At 39.8% G+C, this 18,913-nt stretch overlaps 1 protein-coding gene across 50 annotated transcripts in view; it reads left to right on the top strand.

The window, feature by feature from the left end:
- The window catches only part of cast (calpastatin), a 48,497-nt gene that overhangs the window by 17,186 nt on the left and 12,398 nt on the right, over window positions 1-18,913 (top strand). For 10 of the 50 annotated variants that reach the window (XM_034239624.1, XM_034239638.1, XM_034239625.1 and 7 more), the window contains 21 exons: window positions 6,471-6,539; window positions 8,296-8,415; window positions 8,700-8,804; window positions 9,790-9,888; window positions 10,404-10,529; window positions 10,872-10,916; window positions 11,000-11,089; window positions 11,188-11,268; window positions 12,595-12,633; window positions 14,328-14,414; window positions 14,925-15,050; window positions 15,139-15,225; window positions 15,337-15,441; window positions 15,599-15,715; window positions 15,831-15,908; window positions 16,024-16,116; window positions 17,124-17,225; window positions 17,372-17,476; window positions 17,610-17,726; window positions 17,846-17,923; window positions 18,361-18,447. In XM_034239624.1, the coding sequence (XP_034095515.1) occupies window positions 6,471-6,539; window positions 8,296-8,415; window positions 8,700-8,804; window positions 9,790-9,888; window positions 10,404-10,529; window positions 10,872-10,916; window positions 11,000-11,089; window positions 11,188-11,268; window positions 12,595-12,633; window positions 14,328-14,414; window positions 14,925-15,050; window positions 15,139-15,225; window positions 15,337-15,441; window positions 15,599-15,715; window positions 15,831-15,908; window positions 16,024-16,116; window positions 17,124-17,225; window positions 17,372-17,476; window positions 17,610-17,726; window positions 17,846-17,923; window positions 18,361-18,447 (1,956 nt within the window). The remainder of the gene's footprint in view (window positions 1-6,470; window positions 6,540-8,295; window positions 8,416-8,699; window positions 8,805-9,789; window positions 9,889-10,403; window positions 10,530-10,871; window positions 10,917-10,999; window positions 11,090-11,187; window positions 11,269-12,594; window positions 12,634-14,327; window positions 14,415-14,924; window positions 15,051-15,138; window positions 15,226-15,336; window positions 15,442-15,598; window positions 15,716-15,830; window positions 15,909-16,023; window positions 16,117-17,123; window positions 17,226-17,371; window positions 17,477-17,609; window positions 17,727-17,845; window positions 17,924-18,360; window positions 18,448-18,913) is intronic. The other 40 variants (XM_034239650.1, XM_034239639.1, XM_034239651.1 and 37 more) reach the window with 17 other exon arrangements.

Here is an 18,913-nt window from a genome sequence, read left to right as displayed (position 1 = left end):
TCAGTAATTTTTTTAAGCAGAAATGGTGAAGAATTCCCATATTTTCTGATTCCAGCCTCTAAATTAGATGGTATCCGGCAATATTTTTGGGTATTGGAGTTTTTGGTGGAACAGAGCAAAGTGTTTGCTATATTTGACGTCAAGTCTAGCTTTGTGAAGTTTTGACGGACAGTTATCTTATTTATTTTTGCATTTCATAGACATATTATATCAACAATTTGAAAACCTTTTCTTCAGACTAATTTACAATCAAAAGGCAAGCACTGCTCGGTCTGTATGAGCCCCTGAATGGAATCTGTGTCTTGTAATGGTACTGTTGGAATATACATTATGCTCTCTGTGCATCCATGTGTGTGAATGTGTGGATTCACATTTCTCATTGTACTTATTGGTTTCTGTCTGTCAGCTGTGATCTTCTAATAAACAGCTGTTTACCTCCCGATAACAGAAACAAGGCAGGTATCGACCCCTTCCCTTACCCCGACAAAATGTCTACCAGGTACAGCCGTGTGAGATTTCTACCGTCTGCACTCTTTGATTTTGTCTGTGTGCAGGGCTGGACAGAATAACAGGAACACCTCACAATGCTGCGTAACACAGTGACATCTCATTCTGCAATATTTAATTGACTGTCACTGTGTAGACAAAACTATAAAAGCCGCATACAGCTTGTGTTTACCTCAGGATTGTATGGTGTTCCTGTTACTTTGTCTACCCCGTGAAAGGCCACTCGTCATGGTTGCGTGAGAAAAGTCCTGCAGAAATCCTCTACACAAAGCCAAAGTCAGGCACCACTTGGGGCTAGATTCTGTTCTTGTTTTTTTGTGAAAAAAGCTATATAGGAATGGCATTAGAAATGACGTTTTGTCCAAATTCAAACGTCAGAAATGCATTATTTTTTAGGAATGACCAACTCTGACGCTAGCATAGCATTGGCATTGCAGCAGTTGCATGGATAACCCTCTTAGGAAGGGCTGGTTATCATAACATATTACTTATAAGTTACAATCCAAGTAAAACCAAGTAAAATTGGAAAAAAGGTAAATAACAGAAGCTTAAATAATACATTTTAGTGAGATTTATTGCGTTGTTTAATATTGGCATGTTCTAATTCTTCTAAGCAAAATTCTTTGGCTTGTTTTATCAAAGTAAAACAGTTTATTGTGTTTCATGTTTTGTGGATGGACAGTCTGTTTTGTATAATCAGAGAGCATCTGCACGAGGAATGTAGGAATGCTGCAGTTTGGAGTCACGGCATACTTTGCAAACCTCTGGGTGGGTCTCAGGTGAGTGCAGAGACTTCAGTCTGCTGACATAACAAACCCTGTCTCTAGCTTTAGACATACAGATACAACTCTTCAAGTAAAGGAGCAGATCATGAATATTAAAGCTTCTCACAGTCTAATATTTTTGCTTGCTGTCACGTAAATACATTACTTGTAGCCTATTAATTGTATTGTGTGTGAACAATGTTGGCCAAATAAAAATACCAGCTGAACTTCATCACCTTATTTCAGACCTCATAACCATTTTTATTATGATTTAGTAATGACAGATGGAGTCATCTTGTAAACACGCTGCCCCTCCTGTCTCATTTACAATGCATTGTTTCCATTAATGGCCCATGAATGAAATGAGCAGCCTTTTTGTTTGCCTTTTGGAAAAGTATCTGGGTAGATGGGGTGTCCTGCTATCACCCTGAAGTGAAATGAGTCTTTGATACTGGACAGTTTTTGTTTTATTCTCATCTAAACACAGAGGGATGATAGCTCATATATGAGACTTCAAATGTCTTTTATTTTGAAACTGTACATCAGAATGTACTGATTTTTTCTGAGTGACTAGATGGGGTGTCCTGCGATCACCCTGGAGTGAGATGAGTCTTTGATACTGGACAGTTTTGTTTTATTCTCATCTAAACACAGAGGGATGATAGCTCATACAATAGAGATTTCAAAGGTCTTTTATTTTGAAAATCTACATCAGAATGTCCTGATTTTTTCTGAGTGACTAGATGGGGTGTCCTGATATCACCCTGGAGTGAGATGAGTCTTTGATACTGGACAGTTTTTGTTTTATTCTCATCTTAACACAGAGGGATGATAGCTCATATATGAGACTTCAAAGGTCTTTTATTTTGAAACTGTACATCAGAATGTCCTGATTTTTTCTGAGTGACTAGATGGGGTGTCCTGCTATCACTCTGGAGTGAGATGAGTCTTTGATACTGGACAGTTTTTGTTTTATTCTCATCTAAAAACAGAGGGATGATAGCTCATACAATAGATATTTCAAAGGTCTTTTATTTTGAAACTCCTTAAGTTTTACATTCACTCATTTATAATGTGGTAGTTATACGTAGTTTGTTTTAAATCATTATTGATCACATTATATAGTACATATTTCTTAATTTAATATGTTTGGTATGTTATTTTGGTGTATATGTTATTGACCGAGTAAGTGCTTTTATTTTGACGGCAGTGTTTCCAGGACTCTACCGTAATGCATAGGATATTCGCGCACCGCAATATCACGTGCGGGCTGGCTTGACTAGGTTTTCCCGAGTGGAGGAGGCTGGCTTGACCGCAGTCGTTACCTCATGATCAGCAAGTAAACACATGCTGCTAAGGCTTTGGTTTTCCACTCTGTGTGTGGACTGCTCTCATATGACAGAAAGGCAAATTAGTCACAAAGCTTTTTGAGCAACTTCCTGAGATTTACATACACATAGTTTTTTGCGGGTTAAAAATGTATTTTGGATAGAAATGTTGAGAGCTTTCGGTGTGCCACTGTATGTAAAGTATAGAGCACAGTGATGATGTCATTCATTCGCTCACTGAAGAGTGATGTGCTTATTTCCATTGAAACATCATGTTTAGACGAGAAGGTGACGTACTGCGGTGACCTAGATCCCTTTCATCAAATAACATTACCTTACAATCGCGTCTTTAATTATGCTGTATCCAAGGAGGGGTTTATCCAGGCCATCCATCCCTTGTTTCCAGTCTATATGCTTAGCTAAGCTAGGCTAAGCTAAGCTAAGGCAAAAAGACTGTCACATTTACTCAAATGTTGCATTATTGCTTAACAACAAAAGCTTAGTTTTTATAACTGTTTATATATTCAATGTAAATATTTGGGTATTGATACTCTTTGGTATTTATTTTCACTATCTCTGTAAAGGGACTTTGAGCACCTGTAAAAGCGCTAACAAAATACATCTATTATTATTATTATTATACTCTATTCCAGGTATTTCAGCACTGCTATCAACATTTGAGCATTACCTGGGACCACACAAACTCTGGCACAATTCAAAACATAACCAAACAATATTTAATAATTGTATGATATAAATATTAGTTTCTGTTTTATTTGCAAGGTCAACCTGCAAATCACATGTGACAAATCATGTACTTTCCTGCCAAGCATGCAGGACAACTATGCTTCCTTTTCTTTCAGTTATTCATGTTATTTGAGTTTAACACAATCAACATTTCCTGCAGTGGCAGGAGCAACATGACTTCCCCTGGCAGGGGGATACCCTGGCTGCTTGGGACCTCACTTCCTCCTTTGTGCCACTTCCTCCTTATGCTCTCTTGAAACACCCTTTTTTTATTTACTTTATTCAAATTTTCTTCACACTTTTTCTCCAAATGAATTCCTTTCTTATACAGAATATAGTTTTTAAAGAAACAATAACCCTCACAGCTGGCCTGTAGTTGAGGCAAAGCTAGAGTCAACACATTAGGTGATGCATACACTTAGCTGGGTAGTGACCTTATTTGTGTGAAATGTAACACCAGTGTGTGAGGCAATCATTGAGCCGCAATCATAAGAGGTCCCAGATTACAGATGGTTCAGCGTGGTGCAATTCTTCTACCTCTGTGGTTCTTGTTCACTCACTGTAGTCATTCTGTATTTGTGAAGCTGACTGGAATATACAGCTGGTTTGACAGGTGTTCTCACTCACAGGATTACAGGTATGTAAACAGAGGATAATGATAGTTGCTTGACATCGTTTCTTGTCTCTGTAGCACCTCTCAAGAATAGTTTGAAATATACAATAAGCATGCAAACTGATGTAAAAACTAATCTGTGAACTAAGATTGGTGAACAGAAGGAAAAGCAGAGCAATGTCCTCTAACTCAGTGGTTCCCAACCTTTTTTCCCAAGAGCCCCCCCAAATGACTCCTGTTGGAAGGGCTGCCCCCCCCACACACACACTCACGGGGGGGGGGCGCGCAACAGCGGTAATTAAAGTTTAAAAGTCTCAAAAATGCTACAACTACTGTCACAAACTGGATGAATGTGAAGTATTTTGTTAAAGGAGGATGAAAGCGTAATTAAGGAGCACTATTGGAGTGACTTTGATGGTTATTGGACTCAGGATTAATTCATTTGGATTCCCGCTGTATGAAGAAATTAAAGGACGGCACAAGTGGAAACAATTCACAAAGGGATTAAACTGTTTAAAACACATGCTCAAAGTAAGCCGGATTTTGCCGATGTGTTCAAAAGTCGGAAATAAGTCGGAGCAACTGTGACAAATAATCCAACTGAAACCGGCATGGACAATGACTATGTTTTTAAAAATGCGCTTATCCAGCAAAGCCTGATTTGGACACTTTATGGGCAGAAGAAACATTTCTATCAAAGAAAAAATTATACATTTTTGTATTTTTATGCCTTTAATAGCTACTAACTTGAATTTTTATTCAAATGAATTAATGAATTATTTTTTATATTGTATTGTAATGAAGAGACGAGGCTTTTAGTGACAATCATGTATTGAGTTACAATAATATGTAAACAAAAAAAAAAGTCTAAATATGATATTTGGCCTCAAATCATCTGAGGCCTGGCGCCCCCCCTGCGATCTTTGGCACCCCCCCTGCGATCTTTGGCGCCCCCCCTGCGATCTTTGGCGCCCCCCAGGTTGGGAACCGCTGCTCTAACTGGCTGGGTTGGATTCAACACCATCATTGTGTTGGGTTGGATGTATAATTTACTGCCGTATTTGGGTCCTGGTGTCAGTAGGGCGTGGCTCTTTGTGCTTTATTCCCACCACCTGAAAAGACTGGGCTGGGCTCTGAGGCACACTGGGCTCCACCTGGAGACCGCTGACTCAAAAATACTGAACTGCACGCACTGCTGCCTTTAAAAAAGGAGTTTACTTGGTACACTTTTTGTGAGTGTACAACAAAAAATGCATTTCTTTCACTTAATCCTCCAAGCAGAGTACACTTTGGAGTTGTGTGTTTAGGATTTATCTCATAATTTATCTGTGTTTTTGTTTAATAACTTTAATTTATTCAGTGTTATTCATATTATTAAAAGAGAACATAATGTGCTCTTATTGTTCACATTATAAAGATAATAACATCCATGAGTGTTTTCATTCATTGCTTTTGAGATCTTCAGATAATACATATAAAATAAAAGGGTAGACCCTGGTCCTAAATGCTTTGGTTTTGTATTGTTTTGTATAGTAACACATGCTAAATATAAAAATAAATGCTGTCTGCCAAAGTAGGGTGGAAAGTAAATGATGGACACTTAATCTGTTTCCACTTGTCTCTAATTGAATTTGTGGCTAGAAGTAAATGGAGTTATACCAAATTGTGATTTCCTTAAAAATAAGAAAGCTTACAGAACACGTCCAAGAATACATGTATTGTAAACTTTAACAATATTACAGAAGAATGGCTCTTGGGAAAATGTGACATTTGAAAAAATGACTAAGGTTAATACATCTTTTGTGTAGCATTTTAAAAATAAAATATGTCATGATTTCCTTTATATGGGTATCACCTGAGTTCAAATACTGTTTTTTGCAGCAATTACATGACTAGGTAAATTATCAGTAGATAAAATGTATCTTTAATATGATAACCTTTGTACCTGTACAGAAAATAGCATTGTCCACAGAAACTCAAATCTTATCAAAAGGAAATATAAGCTCCACTGACACCATTACATCATTTTTGTGACACATGTACAACCATGATTGGCCTCTTTAACGCCTGTTGTGAATTATCTGTGTGTTAACTTCACATGATGTGACTCCTGAATGATTTGACCTTGTTACTACAGTATGGTGACCTGCAGAAAACAATAATACTCGGCCTCTTTGCTTTCTGCCGTCAAACAACATCAACACCCTTCAGTCTGGAATACAGCGATTGAATCAACCACCTCTATGGATGTATATCTTTACCTCCATCATGTCACTGTTCCTGTGTTTATCTATCCTTCTCTTAAAAGACACAGTTTGAAGCTGTGTTGACACGCTTGTTTTCCTCCTCTATTCAGAAATGAATTGCATGGAATGTTTTGTTTCACCATAAATATTTGAAGTTGTGAAACTGAGATGTTGCTCTGTGTGAGTCTTGAAATGATTATGATGGTTTCTTCTTGTCAGATTTTAACTTATCTCTGTCTCTCTGTTTGTCTCTTTCTCTCTCCAGTCGCAGCCTAGCCGGGCCACACCCAAACTGGCCACCCAGGTCTCCACTGGGAAGCCTGCACAGTTCGAGGTATCACACATTCCTCTCTAACACCCTTTAACCTCTTCTCGCGCCGCTTATTCTTATTTCTCCTTGGAGAAATGTAAACTTCCTCTGTTCAATCAGCAGATGGACCGACCTCTGACCTGCTCATTATCTGGAAAATGTAACGAATTGTTAGATCCTTTTCCGGTTCCATGTTTTAGTAGTTTTAAATAGAGTGGAGGAATAAAACTGTGCCCTAAAAGCAATACAGTAGCAAGCAAGAAACACTTTCCTTTTCCTTCTATTCAAGCCAAAGAGAGGTAACGCCCAGTTTAACCCATTAATGCTGCTCCTAAACAATGGATCAAAGTGAGTGTTGCTTTGTGTTCAATGTGTAGCTGTTTTTCACATGTTACTAAATGTTGGCTTGAATAGAATAGATATACCTTAATGTTTGAGTTCAAAAGGCAGACATTTTTCTTAAGTTTGCATGTGCAAAATGTGCCATTTAAGAGGATAAATTAAAACACATTTAGTTATGAGACTCACTTTATGGAAGTGGGCTAATAAAATGATTTAAAGTAGGTTAATGAGGTACTCAGGAATTGTGACTATAAAGAAATTATACTTGTCTTACTTCAGTAGTACAGCTGTGAAACACAGGGCTTTCACTGAGTCCTTTGGCTAATCTTTAACTTCCTTAAGGCCAGACAGTTTGGACATGACAAATCAGCAGGGCCGGCCTGAAGAGTTTTCACTCGGCCTCCAACACTTTGACATCGTCTATTTTGGGAACTGGCTTTAGAGAAAGGCTTTGGTGGGATATTTGTAGTTTGAAAGTGGAAATAAAGTAGGTGTTGCAGTATTTAGAATAACACATTGTGAGACAATGGTAGGTTTTCAACCAAGTTATTTATAGAGTATTGTATTACTCGGGGATCAACCTTTAGCTTTTAAATGACTCTCGTTAGCAGCTGACCTCTGTGCCCCCTCCATACCTCTGCTCTGCCACAGTGGGGTTCAGCTGCTCATGTATCAGTGGCAGAGTGAAGTAGTGGCGCAGTGTATTTGCATACAGTAGAGACAGCCACTATGTAGGGTGCAACTTAAAGTGGCACTTCAGTGTTTGAATGTTGCACTTCCATAAAGACAAGAGAGTCATTTGAAGCCCCATTTTCATAATCTAAGCAGAAGAGGCAAAGATATCCTGACTTTAGTCTCCAGTATTCACCTTGTGGCCTGTTACATTTCTGGGTTTGTCTCCTAACTTCATGTTGCTAATGCTAACTAAGATATATTCCGTTTTAAAGTTGTGTCCTTATACGTTCATCTGGGGGTCCGTGTAGTATATGATTATAAGCCCATGTCACAGGAAACTGATCAAATGACCGTTGCCAGTAGTTTGTCCGACTGCTATCACCAGATCCTACATTTCCCACAATGCAACTGATAACATAGATTAGCTTGATGCTCCCTGCCTGGAAAACATCTAATTATGTAACACATCATTAGTGTTGTGTATAAGCCCAACCCGAGATACTCCCGAATACGTTGTGGCGATGTCATCATCAGTATTATTAATAATTAATCAGCTGCCTTTGGAGCCACAGAAAACATTAACAACCTTTCTTTACAGAAGTAGTATTAGTAAAATAAATAACATTGTGTGTAAAATCAGTGGATTGTCCCTTTTTACCAGTTATAGTAAGAGCAAGTGCCACAAACAAGCATCCATTGGCAAGGCAAGCATCCATTAAGCTGTGATAAAGGTAGATTATTTCCCATACGTCGTGCTTTGCAGAAGGCAGCGTCAGGATCCGCCATGCCTGGGGTTACCACAGCAACGGGTGGAGCCACTCGTAGTGGCATGACGGCGGGAGGAAGTGCTTCAGTTGGGACAGCAGGAAAAGCCAAAGCAGAGGTAGACGGGCCCTGGATGCCTAAATAAAAGTGGAGTTTTTTTTTGGCTGTTTGGTGTCACATAACAAGAACCCTCCCTCTACACGTCACTGGCTTCATCTTCTTTTCATCTTTGTGAAACATTGTTTACCTCCTCTCTGTTTGCGGTAACTCTCTCACATCTTGACCGTTCTGAGGCTGAACACTTGCTGTCTCACATTAATGAGCTCTCATATCATCATGCTTGGAAATGACTGAATAACTCTCCCATGCCTTTCTTTTAAACCTGTGCTCCTTGGTTTGTAGACTAACACTATGGCAGCTACTGTTATTGACATGTCGTCCGCTGGGTCTACCTTTGTTGACATGACATCAGCTGGGGCGAGGGCTGCTCCTAAAGAGATGCCTAAGGTAATGGTGTCCTCTGATCTGTGCTTTACTCTTTATTTACATTACTGCTGATCATTTGACTGATATATGTTCTACCAATTGGGTAGCAGCATGCAGGTATATATAAAAGTGTAGCAAGCTTAATAGTTTGATTGGTTTCAGATTGTAATATCTTGTAAACACACTTGGTTGTTGGTCAAGCCATGTGGGAAACTCCGACATACACAATGTGTCAGCTGCTTAAATCCAGCCTTTGTAAATCCACGTGATACACATGATTCTCAAGAAACCTGTGATTGCTTATTGTTACGATTGTTGCAAGGGATCCCCATAAGGGACATAAAAAAAAATCTTGTGATCAATTTTCTCTCTTGTGTTTATGACTTCAGAAAAGGTGAGAAACGTTTTGCAGGGATTTTCACTCTTCATTTCTTTGTCTGTGAAAACAACTTTAGACTGGTAAATGTCCTTCTTTTCCTTTTGTTGGGATCATTGTGTGTTTGGTGTTGTAATACTCATTTTGGCCACAATAGGCTAAAGTGCATCCCTACTTTTCCTCTTTTCTTAAAAATTAAATACAGGAGAAAAAAATCATATAGATCAGAAATCCGATTATTATCGAATTATTTTGGTGCCTCTCAGGGCTTCAATAAAAATACAAGACTAAGCAGCTGACTTCACATTTCTGTGTGAGTGATTTCGGAGTGTGGAAAAAGGTCAGCAGTGCTGTAAAATGTGTTTATTTTATATAATCTATTCTAAACCATGAAAAAGCACAATCATTTAACCAATAACATTGATCGATGGTCAGATTAGTCTCAGCAACCTTGCTCTAGTTGGACTACAGTGGCACTCTGACCAGAGATCAATGTGCATTTCCCCTGCTCTGTTTCCACTAACATGTCTTTCATACTTCTTTTAAATATGTTACAGGATTTATATTTATTAGTGCTGTGATTCTGTCCTCCTTGTGTTTTTGAGTAATCATTTGGCGACATGTTTGTAGACTGCTGCCGTCTCCCAAGTCAAAGCTACGGTTACCTCTCCTGCCGCTGGCTTCACTGCAGTGACCAAACCTAAAGAGTCTCCCAAAGGCTCAGCTAAGGTAGACTCCACTGCTCCTCAGACTCTGTAACCTGACTGCCTGGAGGTTTACTTTCAAAGCTTTCCTTCTGCAACATCTCTGTGGGGCGATCTTATCAGGTTTTTGTTCCTGTCTTTACCTGGGAACACTCTGGCTTTGGATATTACTCACTTTTGGAGTTTCTTCCTTTTTACCATCCAAAAAGGACTTTTGTTCATTCCTTCTGCAGTCCTTTGCTCAGCATGCCTACACTTGTTATTGTATTTGAAAATATTGCACATCTTGCCCACTTGCAACACCAAACGAACACAGTTTGTTGTCTTGTCCTTTCGCTCTACTTCATTGCACAAACTTCTGAACTAATGTCTCATCAAAATGCTGAAGGACTTCTGCTGGAGACAGTCCATCGCTGTCCTCTGTTTTATTGGTTTCTTTGGGGATATATTCAACTTTGTACACACTTTGTATACAGTCGATCTATAGTTTTACATCACATGTACTTGGCTTATAATAGATTGCAATGTATTGTATTTTAGAGTGCAACTGCGACCACAACAGTCAAGGCCGAGGTGCCTAAAGTTGATACGGCTAGACCATCAAAGCCAACTGCAACGGCTGGAAATGTGTCTGTGCAGGGGAAGAAAGAAGTGACAGAAATCAAGGTAGACGATCCTGGATAAACTTTGGTGGAAGCTATCTGAATTTTAGTTGGTGTATTTTCTGTCAGTACAATATTAGAGGATATGTTGTATTAAATATTTTCATGGTGGTCTGACAGAATAGACTTCATAGCCTTGTGAGACTTTTCATTGGTGTCAAACTTTGGGATTTATTTTCTTTCTGGACTATATTATCATGAGGAAAAGTGACGTTTCATCTGCTGCGATTTATCAATTTGCAACAACTTACTCCTGCAGTTGAGTCTCCATTAAGCTAACAACATCTGTGTGTTGCGTGCTTTATTTTGTTTCAATCTGTGTACTGATTCTCAATCTTCGCTGCAGGTGCAGGCGGAGATCCCTCCGGCAGCAGCTAAAGGAGCCAAAGAGGTAGATACTTACTGACGCAGTAAGAGGTTGATTTGAAAAGCATGGTGCTTGCTGCAGTGTGCTGAATTGTGTTGCATGTGCAGGTTGATCCATTCGATGCCCTGGCCAACATACTGCCATCAGTTGGTCCTGCACCCGTCCTGCCTGTATACACGGGGCCAGAGGTCGTGGAGGTATAGCTCGTGTGTGTGTATATAATCTGAGCAGGTGTATGATAACACGAAGCTGCAGCATGGCTCTGCTTTGAGTAACTGTGTTGCATGTGTCACAGCATAACATCATCTCCGAGACGGGTCTGAAATGCGGAGAAAGAGACAGCACGCTGCCTCCAGGCTACAGATTTGATGATATGGTCAGTTGTCCCATCCTCTTCATCACGTCTTCTGGTTTACTAATAAGCTTGTGATTATCTAGAGTAATGGAGACAATGCTGTAAGCAGCCAAACAGAACTCAAATCCCCTTGATTGAATTGGGCAGAGATGATAAGGGTCAAACATTGTACATTTTTGGTTACGAAATATGCATTATGCACTTTCAAAAAACTATCAAGAAATCAGAGATGGTATCAAAAGTTTCATAATCTGGTTTACTCATTCTAAAATGAAAAAGCTCCAGGCCTCCCTCTGAGTATCTCATCTACAGTTTGAGAAATATCTTTGCAATTTCCCCCATCAACACATCAGAGCAGATTGGGATTTTATTGGATGGAGTCTTAAAGAGTTGGGCGCTAAAACTGAGCGTTTCAGGCAGAGGGTGTGGGGGAAACTTCTGAAGCAATTGGAGTCAGGACTCAGAGAGACACGAGGAGAGCTGGAGCTTTGATGGCAAACACTGACGGTTTATTTGGAGCTTCGGCCGGAGAATTCACAAGACATGTCACGGTTTGACCACACGGTTGAGATGCCACAATCAATTCTGAGGAACTCTTCTGTAGTTCGAGGTTTTAACTAGTTCGTAGTGTAATAATCAACATTCTTCATCAGCGAGACTAAACAAATATGGACCCTGAATCTAACTAGAGCTCTCGTCCATAGAAAATAATGTGCGCCAGGGAACCTACCTTCCTAAAAAGAAGGGCTTCTAGATGTCCCTGAACAATAAACTATCTCATGGCGGCTTGTGCTCTGTCATAGACTGGCAACAACAATGCGCCCAAGCTGCTCCTCCTTCAGAGAGATAGCAGCAATACCCACGGCCGTAGACCTATGCCGTGGGAAAGGAGACAGTAAAGAGAAAAAATTATGAGCTGTGTCAAATGTTGAATACCTAAGCAAAGTATTCCCTAACAGAGGGTGAATACAGCTATAATAATATGGACGGTAAAAGGAAAATAATTTTATTATAGCATGTTGATATGTGACCTCGAAATAAACATAATATTATACCTTTTTAAATACATTTGATTTATTTTACCTTATTTTATCCAGCCAACGAAAGTCATGTAACATATTGGCAAACGTATTGCATTTTAAATTTAAATGATATTCACCCCGAGAGGCCGAGATTTAAAATACTAAGCACATAAAATCAAAACAATCTGAGGACCATTTGATCATTTCAGAGGATTTTTTTGTTTGGAGAACTGAACCTTTAAGTCAGTAAATATTGACTCCCGGAGTTATGTCAGAATTTACATTTTTATCTTCCAATCTAATATGAATTCTGTTTTTCTTCTAGCCTCCAGTTCCTGCAGATTACAAGCCAAAGGATGTTCCTGTAAGTGAATCTTTTCTAACTCATATTTAGTGGAGTCACAACGTCCTGCATTACGCACATTTTGTTACAGATCAGACATAGACTCATGTAAACTTCTCCAACATATCTAAGCAAATGAGTAAACACTTACGTTGCACACACATTCAGGAAGCCCTGGGTTGCGTTCCGATAATCCAAAAATCAGCTCCTAAATTCTAACCCTATCTCCTATTCCTTGACCTCTGAGTGAAACGTCACGGGGTTAAGGGATAGTGGATAGGAGAATTCAAAAGGATTTAGGAGAAGAGACTGCGGTATTTTAGAGAATCCGACTGCACTTTCACTATCCGACGTTTTTATGATGCGCCAGTGGACAACAGAGAAACATATTCTTCATGACCAAAGTTGGAATTGAAATAAAAAAGGAAAGTGAAACTTATGCTCGTCACCCTCTCCCTCCGGTCCACATTAATACAAATGATCCCAATACGTATGATTGTATGAACTATGAAAATATCTTAAAATAAATGTATTTATTATAAACGTTAGTCCTTAACATCTATCACTGTGTATATCACCATTCAAACATCTTTTAAAAGTTGAACAAACTCCACACAGCTCAGTAAAGACTGTGAGATGTTGACTTTATTTGATCATTTCAGTAAAAACTAACGTTCATATTTCTCTTTTTGATTATAATACTGATGAACGTTCAAAACAAAGCACTTTGGCAACTTACCACATACGTTTTAAAATGCTTAATAAGCACCATAACTTTCATGATATAATTTCTCGGTCATAATCGGTTGTTTCCGTGAACGGCCGACTGTTGTGTGACGCAAATGCTGCGGCTGCAATGCATTGTGGGGCAGCATTTTCTCCTCTCCTTTCGGTTAGGGAGGTCCAGTGGTTCCTAAGCTAAAGGAGGTTATAAAGGAAGTTTGAAACCTCCTTTCCTATCATCTAGAGAATTCGAACGGCTCTTATCATGGCTGCCACTGAGGGACTTCCGGGTCATTTCACTCGGTTAGGAAGGTTCCTAAGCTAAATGGACTATTCGACTGCAGCCCTGTTTCCACTGTATGATCTCCTGGTTCCTCTAGAGTGGGGAATGTTGCATTAAATGGCGGGTGTTGTCTCAGCAAACAGCTCAGACCCACCTTCTCTATTCAAGCTCGTTGATTCTTGTCCGACCAAACCCAAACACGCACGACAGCTCACACACTGATACATCTGTCACACACTTTGATATCCGCCCATATGGAGGTTACTATTTACACACTATCAACACACCCAGTCTTGCATCACAGCGTACTCCCACTTCGCATTTCATATTGCCAGAGGCTTCTTTAGCTGTGTGTTTCATGATCAGTTCTCAGCAAGATACTTTCCTCCAATGTGAGTTTTGTGTTTTTAGTGTAAATGTTTATCATATTTGATGCTAAATCAAAACAGTTGTATGTGTCACAAGTGGGTTTTTCATTATTAGTCTCCATGGAATGCAAAGGGTGTGTCTGTACTTTTCCTTCCCACTCTGTTGGTCTGGTTTTTATTATTTTGCTCTTTTGTTTGCATTTGACTTGGCGAGGCATGCCCTCTAGTGGAGGATCATGTGACTGATAGACTATCATTTGGAGCTATTCCACTATTTTAAAGAATCTTGCCGGTATTGTGTTGTTCTTTGGTTGTGATGCATTGTCTGTTTTCCATTTTAGAAACCACTGAGCACGGACGAGGCCCTGGACTCTCTTTCATTTGGATTTACGTCTCCAGCCGCTCCAGCTGCACCCAAGAAGCAAGAGGTCAGAGTCTTTAAACACGTAGCACTCAGCTGCTAGTCCATTCTCCACCTTTACACCTCGTTGCCTAAATGGCAAAAGTCTGTAACTAAAATTCCCAGTTTGCCATGTCTGCTGTGGACAGTATCAATTGAAGACTTTGTGCTTTTTAGGCAGTCCAACAAATTGCTCTTTTGTTAATGAAATATGCATACAAAATATGGAGGTGTGTGGAGCAGTGGATAGAGCCTTGGTACAGGTTCAAACCCCACTGCAGTCAGCATGTCGTTGTGTCCCTGGGTCCCCAAATTGCTCCTGTGGGGATTGTCCACAGTATTGAGTATGTAAGTCGCTTTGGATAAAAGCGTCTAACAAGTAACATGTAATGTAATGTAATAAAAATGACTTTATTGACAGCGTCAGCCTCATCTGCTGGTCCTGCTAACTTTGCGCCACATCCTGTAAAATTAACTTTGAAGTCTCTGTTTGAAAGAACAAAGACTTCTATTGTCTAATGCTGTGTCTCTGTTGCAGGTAATGACTGAAATGTCTGCAACAGTTCCTACTGTGTCTGTATGTCCTCCTCCAGCTGATAAAAAAGCCAAGATGGAGAAGGATGATTTCTCCCTGGAGTCTTGCCTTCCTGCCGCTACTGCCACGGTACAGCATGTTCACACCTGCTTTTCTTTCTTCTTGACCGGTCAGAAAGGTTGTTGTTCTTCAATGTTGTCTTTGTCGGATTTGATAGAAAGCAGCTCCTCCTGTGTCTTCATGGAAAGCTCCTCCTGCTGATAAAACAACCAAGAAAGTGGACACCAAGCCCAAGACGGATGGGGTAAGATTAACAGGAGTTAATGTGGATCGTTTGAAACCATGTCCCTTCTTCTTATGTCGTAAAGGGACATTTAAGTAGATTCATAACTTTCCTCTCTGTTTCTCTCCCCAGGGTGACTCTATGTCACTAGATGCTCTCAGCGCTCTCGTTGACACGCTTCCAGAAGATTTACCAAAACCTGATCTCCCTGAACTCAGACCTGAGGACATCATCTCGGTAGGAGCACAAGCAGCAACACAGCCTCGTCCTCATATTATCTCTGACTCTCTAATAAACAGTACAGTCAAGACACAATTGTATCTCCTCCCAGATGCAGTTTCTTAAACACAGACAACACAACAATGCCCTTTTTCCTATTGTTTTCCTTTTACAGGAGGGCAAACACAAGAAGGAGAAGGGTGTGTTTGTAGGAGAGAGGGATGACTCAATTGCTCCAGAATACAGGTTTAAGAAGGAGGACCTCAAAAAAGTGCCTGCTCTAAAACCTGAGGTGAGAGTGGGAAGATGTTGCCGTTGAGGCCTTTAAAGTATAAATGTGATATGAATACAGTGAACGCAGAATATTTATTTACAATATATTTTTGCATTGTCCCCCTCACTCACAGCCCGCCTTGGGTACTGCTGATGCTCTGGACTTTTTGTCTGGAGACTTCATGGACTCCTCATCAGCTCCTCCTGCACAGGTACAGTGTGGATATCTCACACATGCATATGTTTTGAGTAAAGTAGTGTACAAATATTGCAGGAATACAGTATCTTACATTATCTCTTTAAAGTGGTCTTTGTTGGTTGTTGCAGAAAGCCCCTGTTGTGGCTGTGTGTCCTCCTGCTAACAAATTCATGCAGGAGAAAATCCCTGATGATTTCTCTCTGGAGGCTGCAACTGCCACGGTACAGCACACTCACATATCTCTGATCCAGTGTAATGTTGATCATCTTCGTTCATCAAGGATACAAGACAAAGAAAAAGAGGATTGTTATGACTCAGACTTTGGCTCATTTGTACTTTTTTGAAAGTATCAAAGTGTTCCCCATGCAAACAGAAACTAGAAGCAATAAGGCAGCATGCAGATTGGCAAAAAACAGCTTTGTTGTACTCTGGCCCAGTGGCTCTTGGAGATAACATCATGCTCACAATAGAAACGCTAAAATGCTGTTATCAAGCAGGTATAACAATTCTGTAATAATTCACCCAGCCAATTACTCAACCTGTGATACCTTGAATTAATGAAGACAAATATTTTCTCTCAAGCCTTTAAGGTTTGATGCATATAACTATATGGGGGCAACAGCAAAAATATCTAAACATCTATTTCCAAACTCTCAAACTAATTGTGCACTTTAGAGGTATCATTTAATTCTCATTACTTCACAAACACATGCATTTTCTCTAAAATGTCATATTTAATACACTTCTAAACACTCTCAAGCTTACATAGTGCTACTTATCCGTTCAAATCCGAAATGTATTCATTTTCAAGGTTTTAATGAAAATGTACAGTTGAGGTTGATGATATTTTGTTTTCGAAGTATTTGAGGAAATATAAATGATAATGAACTTCTGATGTCCTAAATAGAAAAATTAAGAGATTATTTGGGATTTTTTACAGAATGTTGTGCAATCCAGTTGATATTGAGATATTTGTCAGAATCAGGTAAACCTTTGACCTGCTGCTTGCACAACAACAAAACGTCAGGGGTTCACCAAACATCCATAGAGTCATGGTGTTAGCATTGCCAAAAACACACAGGTTTAGAACGTTTTTTGGGTTAATGTTTGAGTTAACTGTCGATGTAGGCCACACCCACTGCTGGAACACATTTGACCCCAGTTATCTTTGTGTAATAAACCAATACATTAATACAAAGTTTGATTTCACCCCTTTTGTCTGGTGTAGAAAGTGGAGTCCAATTTTGCCGTGTGTCGCGGTCCTCCTGCTGGTAAGAAAGCCGAAGTAGAGAAAACCGCTGCCGGAAAGGACAAGCTCAAGAGTGGTCAGGTGAGAGAAAAATAAATGTTCCCCCTTAATTCATTTCCATCTTTTGTGTTTTTCCAAGTCGCCTTTTGTGTGCTAGAGACCTTTTGCTTTGATATTTAAATTGTGTATGAGAGATCAATAAAGCACAATCTCTGTTTTTTCCTCAGGGTGACTCCTTCTCTCTGGATGCTCTCAGCGCTCTCAGTGACACGCTGCCAGCGGACATGCCAAAACCTGAACTTCCCGAAGTCAGACCTGAGGACATCGTCTCGGTAGGAGCACAAACACTCTCAGAGCTCGCAGCCTTGAGGACACCTTCTGCTGTTGGCATATCGGTAGCATTTGTGTCAGTTTCTCACAGAAAGACTCAACAGGCATTATTATCTCCTCAACTTTTTTTTTTAGGAGGGCAAACACAAGAAGGAGAAGGGTGTATTTGTAGGAGAGAGGGAAGACTCAATTGCTCCAGGATACAGGTTTAATAAGGAGGAACACAAAAAGCTGCCTGTTCCTAAACCTGAGGTGAGACTGAGTCAAATGTGGTTTACGGCTCTTATAGTTTCACCGTAATGTGATGAGTATGTTATTAATACATATTTTGTCTTTCCTTCCTATGTTTCCCTCCTCCCCTCCACATGCAGCCCACCATGGGTACTGCTGATGCTCTGGACTTTTTGTCTGGAGGCTTCTCGGATTCCTCATCAGCTCCTCCTGCACAGGTACAGTGTGGATCTGTTACTGTTAAGAGCAGACACTAATATAAGAATATGACAGATTATCTCTTCAACTGTCAACTCTTTCGGCCACTGCAGTTTCACCTGTGGCTACAGTATATGACCTAAGCAATAAAGCAGCATGCAGATTTGTGACACTCTGCCGTCCTGCTTGCGGCTTTGTGAAACTGTAGTTTGGAACAGTGGCTCTTGCGGCTAAATGCTAACATTTGCTTGTAAACATGCTCACCGTGACAACACAAACATGGAAGCATTCTACCATGATTAACACAAGCTGAATTATATTCCCTATTCAGTCATAAACCAAAGAATTGGGCACATTGACATTTTGACCGGATGATTACCAGCTTAAGAAGCAAACATACACAGCTACAGATAGAAATTGATATAAAGTGTAATGTCATCCGTGTTGTCTGGTGTAGAAACTTGAGCCCACTTTGGTTATGTGTGAGAGACCTCCACCTGCTGTCAAGGCGCCTCTCGACACCCCTGTTCCTTTTCCTGTAAAGGTACACTTTGGATCTGTTATTGTTAGGCAACAAATAAAAAAAAAATACATTTTCTTTTCACATATAAAAGTAAAATAAAATAAGAGTTTACAGTCATACTAGCGACTGTGGTCACTTTAGTACTCACTTTACTCTGAGAGGCTATATGTTGAAACACTGGCTCTGAGCTAAATGCTAACTTTGCCATGCTAACACACTCACAATGCTAACATGATGTTTATAATTGCTTCTGGGCATATCCGGTGTCCTAGTTTAGCATGTTAGCATAATACCATTTGCTTATCATCAGAAAATACAGCTGAAACTGATCATGATATACATATTTAATCACAGACCAAGATTTGGACAAATTACAATTTTGACCTGATGAATCTGTAAAAAGACAATGAATACAGCAACAGAACACCATTAATATGAGGCTTGATGTCATCCCTGTTGTCTGGTATAGCCAATTGATTACAAACCG

This window comes from Gymnodraco acuticeps, unplaced genomic scaffold (genome assembly GCF_902827175.1).
Source record: "Gymnodraco acuticeps unplaced genomic scaffold, fGymAcu1.1, whole genome shotgun sequence".
In the NCBI taxonomy this organism is placed as follows: Eukaryota; Metazoa; Chordata; class Actinopteri; order Perciformes; family Bathydraconidae; genus Gymnodraco; species Gymnodraco acuticeps.
Note: the sequence above shows the minus strand (reverse complement) of the source record. Positions and strands in the feature narration are given on the sequence as shown.